This window comes from Falco punctatus (genome assembly GCF_963210335.1).
Source record: "Falco punctatus genome assembly, chromosome: 2".
Lineage (NCBI taxonomy): Eukaryota > Metazoa > Chordata > Aves > Falconiformes > Falconidae > Falco > Falco punctatus.
In genome coordinates this window covers 77,349,873-77,360,955 of record NC_137581.1, presented here as the reverse complement: position 1 = coordinate 77,360,955, position 11,083 = coordinate 77,349,873, and the positions used below count along the sequence as shown (strand labels likewise).

The 11,083-nt window shown below is 36.8% G+C and overlaps 1 protein-coding gene across 1 annotated transcript in view; it reads right to left on the bottom strand.

Moving 5' to 3' along the window:
- Positions 1-1,084: 1,084 nt before the first annotated feature.
- DYRK1A (dual specificity tyrosine phosphorylation regulated kinase 1A) overlaps positions 1,085-11,083 on the bottom strand; it is an 87,909-nt gene continuing 77,910 nt past the window's right edge. The window contains exons 7-12 of the mRNA XM_080376611.1: positions 9,578-9,864; positions 7,054-7,200; positions 6,546-6,686; positions 5,943-6,249; positions 5,484-5,608; positions 1,085-4,427 (exon numbers count right to left, since the gene is read on the bottom strand). Of these exons, the coding sequence (XP_080232737.1) occupies positions 3,804-4,427; positions 5,484-5,608; positions 5,943-6,249; positions 6,546-6,686; positions 7,054-7,200; positions 9,578-9,864 (1,631 nt within the window). The 3' untranslated portion in view covers positions 1,085-3,803. The remainder of the gene's footprint in view (positions 4,428-5,483; positions 5,609-5,942; positions 6,250-6,545; positions 6,687-7,053; positions 7,201-9,577; positions 9,865-11,083) is intronic.

Genomic DNA, 11,083 nt, shown 5'->3' with positions numbered 1-11,083 from the left:
CCTGTTCAGACATCATTATACTTACAGGATGGAAGACTACATCCTGGAAGAGCAGCAGTTCTGAAAAGGACTTAGGAATCACGATGGATAATCATCTAAATTTACAATCTTTTAATGCAAATAACTGAGACTGAAAGATTTAAAAATGCAATCCTTGGAGGTATAAACAAACAAGCAAAGATATAAACTGAAAGGTTCAAGAATGTACCTGCACATACTACACGCACACAGCAATACTGAAATCACTACCAGATGCTGTATGCAGTTCCTATGTCCACGCTTTAGAATGGGTTTTAGAACATCTGAAGTTTCAGAAGAGCCATAAAAGTTTTACAGTTAAGAGATTTAAGGAACTCCATCTATATAGGTTATTAAAGTTAACATATTTTTATGTGAATAAAGTGAAATTGTTTAAAACTAGAGTAGTTACTTGTTATTCTAATAGACAGCTAGCTATCTGATGGTCAGCAGCTGTAACTAAACAGTCCTAAAACTGAAGGAGGACTATAGAGTATGGAAAATAAACTAGCTGAATCACTCAAGAGACACAGAAAAATCCTCACACTTGAAGAACCTATATGAAAAATCAGCTATCTTTTTCAAAAGTATGTTCTACTGCACCCAAAAGATATGGACTTCATGATGCAGAAGTAACTAGATTGAATTCTAGGGATAATGGCATGCCAGACAGATTATTTCATTATCATGGTCACCTCTGGCCTTAAAATCAGCTAGTCTGTAATAGGTAGAAAGCTGCAGTGCATATAAGAACATTCAAACTAACAGGTGATAATATAAAGAACTCAAACTACAAGTACAGTCCATCAGAATCAAGCAGAGCTGTGTTCATACATCATTGATTTGTATACCTTGCTGTTTCAATTAAAAACTCAAAATTATCTGTTATGCCTCCAACTTTTACTTTCATATTTGTAAGTCTGTTTCAATGTATCTGATATTTACATATTATAGTATAATTATACCTACCATACCATGGCTTGGAGTAGGTTAATTGCATAGGAAGATTTACTATGTTTACATTTTTTCTTAAATTACTCTTTTTTTTAAAAAGCACAGTAAAGAGTCTGAGGACAAATTATTCAACTGTTTATCATACATAAGACTGCATGACTATAATACAAAGGGCTTGTCTTTTCATTTAACGTTACAATATACACAGCAAGTCCGGACTAGATCTTACAATCTGAACACAGGTATTTAACCTTTTCCATGCTGTTTATGTTTACAATGCACAGAAGTCCTGTAACCAAACTGTGTAGTAAAGCACACAAAACTGGACTGTAACATAACACAGTATGCAGAAGCACTGGATTTTATGATTTCTTCTTTATGTAGATTTTTTTTAAACTGCTTTATTTTTTGGTGCTTGCTAAGGTGTGGCAACCTGCGCACACAAAAGTTACCCAGATTTCATATTACCCTTATATTCCTAGACAGCAGTAAGTACTGCATTCCTTTTTATATTGCTAAACTCAGCATCCTGTTTCTAAGGTGACAGCCTTCCAAATCCTGTAAACTCCTCTGAATTACTGAGTTTAAAAATAAAACCAAAAAGAAAACAGAAAAAAAAAAAAACCACTTTCATCCACAGGGTTGATGTGTCAATACAAAAGAAATATGGATTGCTTGATTTAAAAAAAAAATCATGATTTACAAAAAAATGGTAATCCCAAATAGTCAATCCCATTTACATGGTAGTCAGCTGCTGCGTTGCCACTGTAAGTATAAAAAATTCCACCTTTTAGTCTGAAAAAATGACTTAGCCACATGGAATAGACCAGTATGAACTCTGAATTTTCTGCTAAATTGGCTTTTAAAAGGGCTTACTGGCAGAGGTAGATCACTGCTTCTGTAATACATAATGGGCAAACAATGTTAATCTGGGATGGGCAATCACTGAATTACCCTGATCCTTTCGAATGTTCTTCACGGAGCTTTTACTTTTCATAAAATAAGTCTCTGAATGGGCCCCTAAATTTTGCAACTGCCAAGCTGACTGTGTTATATTAAGGCAGCATTACCCAAAAATTAGGCACCTGTTAAATACAGCCTGCTAACCTCAGGTCTCATGTGAGTGTTTTGCTTTACTCAGACTATTATTTTGGACCTGTTCATGCAATCAAGGTCTTGCCTTCAAGTTTACAATTACGTTAATAAGGAATACAAGAATCAACTGCTGGTTTCATAGCTTCTGGATCTAGTGTCCCTTTTACCTTCAGAAGCCTGAACACATTTATAATGCAACAGATGTTATAGTCTCAAAGTAGATGTCAATCTATTATGTTCAGTACACAGATTGCTGTAATGTATTGGCTATGAATTCAACAACAGTTCCAGTTTTGTTTAAGCAATAGTACAGCCGTAATTTTCAACTGACATTTAAAAATGGTCTAGTTACACCTTGTGTCAAAGTGCAGAACTGCTACATTATTGGTTACAGACATCTATGTGCTATAAAAACAGCTTTGGTACAATAAATTATCAAAAAAGAAAATAAATTTTTGTAAAATTCACAGCATAATTGTGAGGCAAAAAAGCAGTCACATAAAATTCTGCATTTTTTATAAATGTTCAGGATGAACAGAAGACGTCTTTGTGCAGAAGTAATGGTGGAGAAACCACGTGCCGAGAAAAAGCAAAAGAAAAAAGAAAAAAGCAGGAAGGGACACAGTTGTAGCTATTTCCATCAAACGCAAACCACTACTCCTGTGACCTTCAACCAATAAGGAAGTCAACTTTATGACACACGCAAAGTGACCTTGCAATACCTTACAATAAGTGGGTCACAAAAGTCTATTTTAAAAGAAAGGCCTCTTGAATTACCCATTCTCTGTGTTTTCAGCATTAAGGACTGTCTGCAAAAGCATGTCCAAAAGTGATTGCATCTGAAATGGTAGGCTCTTCTAACTTAAGAGTCCAAATCCATAAGGCCAAAGGTTATCCCAAAGACCACCACTTAGACCTCCCCAGGACTGGCCAGGACCGACCCGTTGATTGCTTCTCAGTGCACCTCAGTTATGAAACCAGTCATATTTCAATACTAACTGACTGTGGTCTCCAAAATATGAGACCCACAGAATCCCATTACAATTGCTGCTTTGATCCTCAGTAGATTCAGAAAAGGAGAGTTCTGATCACCGCCACTTAGCATGCTTAATGTACCTTACAAACTCCATTACAACCGTCCCTTTTTACAGCTGAAGAATATATATTTGTGTAATCTGAAGGTCCCTCTTTCTTACAGTACTGCATTTCTGTGCCCATGTTTGTTTGGGGAACTAAAAAAAAAAAATAATAATATATATATTACTCACTCCCCTCCCACCCAAAAACTTCAAAGGGCCTTTTTATAAATCATGTGCAATGCCTTTAAAAAGAAACTAGTTTGCAACTACAACTAACATTTGAACAATAACCCCTGCTGAATGAGACAAAAAAAACCCAAAAAACCCTCCCCAAAAAACCAAACTATGACTAGGTTGTGGCAAGTTAAGATGAGGGAAGCAAAAGGTGAACACCACTAAGCTATCTGTTAAGGTGGGTCCAAGACATGCCTCTTAAAAAAAGAAACCAACCAACCCCCGCCCCCCAAAAAAAAACCAACAAAAAAACCTTCATTGTCCCTTTGCAATCTTTTCAAGTTTAAAAAAATAGTCAGCTTTGCCCTCCTGTAGCGGTTCAGTGAGTTTATCTCCTTCTGATTCAAGCAGCTTTGCACTTTGTTTTTGGAAAAACACCACTTCTATAAAAACACACAAGAAACAAAGTTAATTTCAGTTTAGTCACGAGCTAGCCACAGGACTTTGCTGAACACAAACTCCTGTCATGGGAGACTCTTCTCTATCAATTCCTTGCCTCATTGCAAGGTGTCCTTCAGTCATGTAATGAGCAGGACCTGTATTAGCAGAAAACTGGTATGTTGGATGTCCAGCTATGCCAGTTTCTTGGCGCGGATTAGAGTAGACTGTTAAATTCATGTCCATAGCTCCATTTTGTCCAAAGTCCAAGGTATTAGCAGCCACTGGGCGGTTCTGATAGGCCTGATTGCCTTGGTTACCAGTAGAGGAGGAAGATGTAGAGGAAGAAGTAGTTGAGGAAGACAGGGATGTCATGGAGTGGTGACTGTGGCCCACCTCCATAGAATCCTGGGTGGAGGAGCTGTTTGTTGGAGAATTGTAGACTCTCGGCCTGGTCCGGCTACCCAAGGCTTGCTGTCCATGATGGTGGTGGTGGTGGTGGTGATGGTGGTGGTGGTGAGAGCTATTTCCGTGATGATGATGTAATGCATTCTGTTGTTGAGGGGTTACATGGAAGGTGGTTTCTTGAACTGGATGATTTTCAACAGTGACCTGTGTAGGAGCTTCAGTGGCTGTCCAACCAATTGGAGGAGGAAACTGTTGTCGAACCTGTGTTAATAAGCAAAATAAAAATGGAAACACTTACTCCAATCTGTCCATTTGCAATATATGAGAGGGATTAAGTTATTAATGTTTATGCTAAGTTTTAAAAAAGTTAACCAAACTTGCAGTTGCAAAATTATTCTAGAAATGTAGGCATGTCGTTAAGAAGCATTTCTAATAATGTAACCTTAAGAAAAATGAGTTCACATTCCGGATGCTTTTTCCAAACAAGTCAGTCCAATATGAGACCTTACTGTCAAAATTATAGAAACAGCTTTATGCAATAGCAGTAATGCACAATGTAGTATTTGTATACCACCTAGAACAATAAGGCCCTGATCTCCGACTCAGGCCTCTGGATACAATATGCATACTAAGCTAAATTAATACCTCGCAGTTCATATCTTGAACAGTGTTAACAGCCTTAGAGGAGTACTAACCCACACCTCTGGAAGTAAACACCTGATTAAAGATTACTAAAACATCAAGATCTAGCTACACACCAATTTGCTGCATAAACTAAATTGTCTGCTTGGGAGAATTTGTATTTTTATTTGTTCTGTACTAAAATAAAAACATTACTGAACTACTGCTGTTGCTTCTTTCCAAGAGTAAGTATTGAATAAACACTAATTCATCAATGATAATGTTGGTGAAGTACCTGAACACCACAAAATGGAAGTAAGAACTCCTGCAGGAGTCCGCTGAAGTACAAGCCAGTTCCTCACTGGGTTGGAAGATGCATAGTTCTGTGTACCCCTACACCCTGTGTAAGATGAAGAAGCACTGACAGCTCCACCTGGCTTATTGCCACTAAGACAAAACCTTCACCTCTGTAGAATCTATGGTAACTTACAGCTACCTGCAGTACTTCTGCCTAAGCAACTGACCTAATGTACAAAGGACTATACAAGACCTGGGGGTAGAAAAATAAACCAAATCTGATGGCTAGTTCCATGTCTAAACCACTTCAATCTTGAATTGAAAGTATTAATTAGTTTTAGGGATTTAATATTCTCAGAAAATTCATCTAAATCAGACAAAAGTTCTACTTAAGCATACCTGCGGGCTGTGTGTTTCACAGTCCATAGCTTGAACAGCAGCAGTGAAGTGTCCACCACTATGTCGATGCTGGTGTGTGGGGTCTGACCGCGCCCTTCCACTGTTGCTTGTTCCAGAAGACCCACCTATAAAAACATAACATCCACAATAACTAAAGAATCCCAAAATTTACATTAAGTGGTAAAACAATGACAGTATGAAGATATGTAAATTGCTTCACAGTAAAAATACAAGACCCATCATAATCACTCACATTTTTACGCATCCACTTTTTATATTTTATTGGAGCAGTTACCTGTTCCAGCTGATTAAAATAATTGTTTTGATGAGGATGACTGACATTTGTTTTTTAACAACAACAACAACTTTTTTAAAAGAGAGAGAACATTTATCTGGGAAAGACACCTTTGATGCGATTAGGAAATACAGCTTTGTTATCTGTTAATCAGAAAAACTTACCTGAGCTTGAAGACGTACTAGAGGTGGTTCCTGAAGATTGTGACTGCTCCATGGCAGGACTCGTAGACACACTGTTACTTGTGTTTGTACCTTCGTCTGCTGTTTTCTTAAAGAAACTATGCTGTAGGGCATAATAAGGTTGAATTCGTGTCTTAGGGTCATAATCAAGCATCCTTAAGATGAGGTCTTTGAACTTCAAGTAGTCAGCTACAGTATGACCCGATTCCCCAGCACGACGTCCACCTGGTCCTCCTGTTTCAACTCCTAGTATATTGTGAAGTTTCCGAGTTCCGGGTGGTTTGTATTCCTGTTGGGAAGTCAGAAATTGCTTGAAATCAAGTTATATAATAAGCCCTGGATATACAGTTTAAATGTGCCATAAAAGGAAGTCAGTCACATAAAAGAAAGAAACTATTCAACATTACAGAAAGTGTTATTTAATCAACCTCACCACATGGAACAATAACAAACAACAATAAAGCCACATTTTCAGTAAGGCAAGATGTAGTAAAATCTTAGTAGTAAGTAACATCTTACCATTGTTTGTTTATTTTTTTTTTAAAAAGAAACCGCCCATGTTATCATGCTCATTATATAACCTACCCTTTTTCCATCTTTGGTCTTCTTCAAGTTCCAAGTGCCATCTGGCAACTTCTCAAAGAACTTTCTTGCTTTTGGTGCTTGGTCAAGGATGTGGGTAGGTGGTATCCCCAAAACTTCCACTATTTTATTCATTTGATCCACCTGTTCCAAACAAAGAATATTTGTGAAGAACACAATAACTGAACAGTGTGACACAGTGACATTCTAGTCACATGGGAAGCAATTGTTAACTACCCATACAAATTCTAAATAAATTATGAGTTTAAGAAAAATCCAGTTATGTACAAAACAAATTAGTGAATAAGTAGTAAGAGGGAGGACCCAGAAACAGAACATTACTAACAGGCAATTTACAGTTCTGAAAAAAGACATTGCTGTCTTTGACGTTTACTCATTTTAGAATTACTAGACTTCGCTAATTTATGCATTAAACAGATGAAAGTCATGATGAGAATGAACAAGACAAAACAAAAAATCAGATTACTTGTACCATAGTATAGCTGCATACCTCATTTGCCCCGCTAAAAAGAGGCTCTCCAGTGTGCATCTCAACTAAAATACACCCAAGGGACCACATATCAATTGCAAGATCATAAGGCATTCCCAGTAGCACCTCTGGTGATCGATAAAAACGACTCTGGATATATTGGTATATCTGAAATAAAAGTATCTAAAGGTAATACACAGCATCTGAAGAGCACTATAATGATTCTGTATTACAAAACAGAACTACCATGAAATAGGTTTTTGGTGTCGGAAAAGCCAAGGTATCAGTGATACTAAAAAGTATCTATACATTACATTAATAAAAATATATAAATGCTAATTCTTAAGGAAATGCTACCATTCATACTCTCTCAAAAAAAAAAAAAAAAAAAAGTGTGAACTCATTCATGCGTGATGTCAATATTCTACACTTCCAGGCTGATAAGTGTAATCTCATGCAATTACAGGTAATCATGCAACACAATTTTAGTCTGGTATCATCCTAAGAAAAACTATTTCACATGCCACATCAGAATCACATAACATTTCAGACAAAACCAACAGTAAAAGATCAAAAGCCACAATTATGATGTGATTAAATGAGATGAAATTATCAGTTGATTCCAGGAACAAGAAAACAACACATGGGAAAAAGCAACCTCCTTCCACCCCCATCTATCCTGCTCATTTCACAAGACTGGAATCTTGATTTTAAACCTGGAGACTGGCTTAAACATAGGCATATCAAAAAATCTCAAAAAAACAAACAAAAAAACTCCACCAAAACCTTTAACAGAAAAGAACCTGAACTCCAAAACCCTTAACAGTAAAATACACAAAACAAAACTGTACTTTATATTCTAAGTAACATACAATCTTATCCAGTGCTCTCCACAAACATACCGATACTTCCTTACTGCTTTTTAAGTTAAGTCTAATGAGTAATTACACTAGGTTTTTGTATTTGTGCTTCTTAACAGCTCAAAATTATCTTATTATTCACCTAAACATACCAGGTCTCCTTTCAGCTCATGGTGCCCTCATCTACCCTGGGCGAAAAGCTCCTGATTTATAGCAAAAAGTCTTATTATTAATCTAAATATATGTCTCATCGCTGTTTTCAATACCATATTCAATATTCTGATCTGCTCTTCCCAAACTTACTATCAGAAAAAGTGACAGGGTGCTGCTACTGGCCAGTCCCAACTCCTCAAGACAGAACTGGGGGACTTCCGTTAAAGGCAGACAGTCCATTAAGTTTCTTAACTCTTCTCGTATAACGATCCCATCTGCAGCATTACTAGTCACACCGCTGAAACTTCATTTCTTTTTTCAAATGTTGCATATTTTGGGGAATGTTTTTTGTTGATTTGTTTAGATTTTTAACATCCGGCTTTCTCAAAGCAAAAAGAGATTGTTTACAAGTTCATGGGTAAAACCGGCAAAGGTACAGAACAGGCCTGGGAAGGCTCAAAATCCTTTTTCACACAAACTAAAGTTAACTTCTATCTATACAGGTCTTCCCTATCTCTCTAGCTAACAATTTTTTTCCAGTGCAAACAACTAAAGCAAAGGTACCCTGAACAGAAGTGGTCACTGGCTCAGCCAAACATTATTCTTACAACCAGGAAAGAGTCTATTTGTACTAGGACTATAAGGTGCAAGCTGAACACGACATCCTGATAAACTTTTCACTGAGCAAACTGTTGGTACAAATCAAAGCTCTCCCTGAAGAAAACAGGCTTTGATATCCCAGCAGAATTATTTATCATCTTAATATTGTATATATTTCAGTATTTTTTAAAGGAAATGCAGAGCTAATTGGCTAAGCCAGACAGACTATGCTCAACAGACTCTAAAAGCTCAAATAAAAAATGCACTCATCTTCCAAGTATATGAACAACAGAACACAAATAAAAAATCCTGGACCACTACTGAACAGTACAGATCTACCCTAACCTGAAGAACTGTCAACAGAAAGCAATTTGGCCCTTTGTCCCAGAAATGCTTCGCGCATATGCATCTTTATTCATAGTAATATCACCACTAAATTCAATTTGTTTTTCCACAGTTGCTAAAGTGTTTATAAAAATGGGTTATTTATAACCAGTATCTTTAAAAGCCAGCTACTACACTGTCTCAACCCTTGAATATCTTATCTCCAAGGCATACTAAATAGAGGACACGATAAAGTGGAAGGAGTAATACATATGGAGTAAGAAAATAATAAAACAAGTATTTTATTTAATAGCACTGCAGACTTCTACAATCAAGTCGTGATGCATTCTTCATTAATATAGCATAAAAACATAACCAAGGAGAAAAGAAAGATGTAAAGTTTATCACTATGATGAAAGTTTATTTACTATGGCACTAAAAATTCATATTTAAAGCTCCTACAGACTGTTGATCTCTGGCACATTACATAAAAATTAAGTCATCATCAATAAAGTTTAAATGAGCCATCTAGGTATTATGACTTTAAAACCACTAATTTTTAATAGCTATCCAACAGTAGCATCAACAGAATTTTTACTAATACTCACCCTCTGCCCAAGTTGACACGAACTGCCAAAATCAACAATCTTGATAGCGCTTCGTTTGGGGTTACAGAGCAGGATATTCTCAGGTTTTAGGTCACAGTGAATGATACTCAGTTCAGGAGTTGCCAGAAAAAGCAGTGCAGTGCACATCTGCTGTGCAAATTTTCGTGTCAGGTTCAATGAGACACCTCTAAAGTTGGTGTTCCGCAACAGATCATACAGATTGTAGGACAGCATTTCAAAGACTAAGCAGAGGTGGTTTCGAAACATGAAGTGGCGCTTCAAATGCACTTTAGAAAGGGGAAAAAATAATTAACACATATCTTGTGTGGTAAGTAATAAATGCTAACGCTTAAATATTTTAATCAATATGTATAAAGCCGACGTGTGAGTAAGATAATACAGCATTACTCCCCCCCACAACCGCCCCTGCCCCCCGGATAAATGATAATTTACAGAATATCCCTGCTACACATAGGGTCCAGGGGGTCCTCAGTGCACCTCAGTATAGCTACATTAACCAAAACATTATTTACAAGCAGAAGGAATATTTTTTCAAAATAAGCTATCACTCCCCTATTAGCCAAGGCAAACTCAATTGTGTGTAAACAAAAATATCAGCAAAAGACAAGAAGCACAAACTGTGTGTAAAAACCTTTGTCACAACGCTTTTAATCTTTTTCAGAGGAGAGTTCATTTCTTTACACTCTTAAAGCTAAAACTGTATTCATGTCCAAGCAGATTGGAAAGAAGTGCGCATACAGCAGCATTCTTAACAGTAAAGCAGATCCTCCACTTTAGACTCAACTATTTATCAGGAATTTCCATTACATTTACAGCAAAAATATCTGATAATCAGATTAATCTAAAATATACTCAGACATTACTGCAATTTATAAGCCATGACTTCAATTGATTACTTCAATTAATAAAATGGATCAATATCCCAAAGGCATTATATTCACTTCAATCAGGCATAATCTCAATTTATGAAAACAACCCATCTAGTCCAAATCCAATCAAATTTTCTCATGAAATAGGTGAAAAATTCATCTGATTCATCTGTTTAGAGGCAAGACAGATCTACTGGTCTGTCAGTCACTCAGGTTGGTTGCCACAAGTAAAAGAAAATTGAAATAGGGAAAATACTTCAGCCCTCAGATAAAAAACAACACACACCCATTTCTGTCATATTATTAGCACAGTAAGAATTCAGACTTTCAGTTGAGGTCATTACTTGGTGTCCTATGGATTTTTTTTCCCTTCCATTATCCTAAGGCAGTTCTTTATGTGTCCCTTACAACTTACCCGTAATAATACCGTTTTGCTTCCACCCTGATGTCAGTTCCTGCAATACACTATTGTCTAGACCTTTCATATTTTCTCATCCTTGCCGTATTTCCACTATCCTCCCATCATGAAAGCACCAGCACCTTTTCATGTCCTTGTGGTCTTCCTATACGCGATTCCAATTCCTCCCCACACCACCTAAGCCTGCTGGACCTGCCA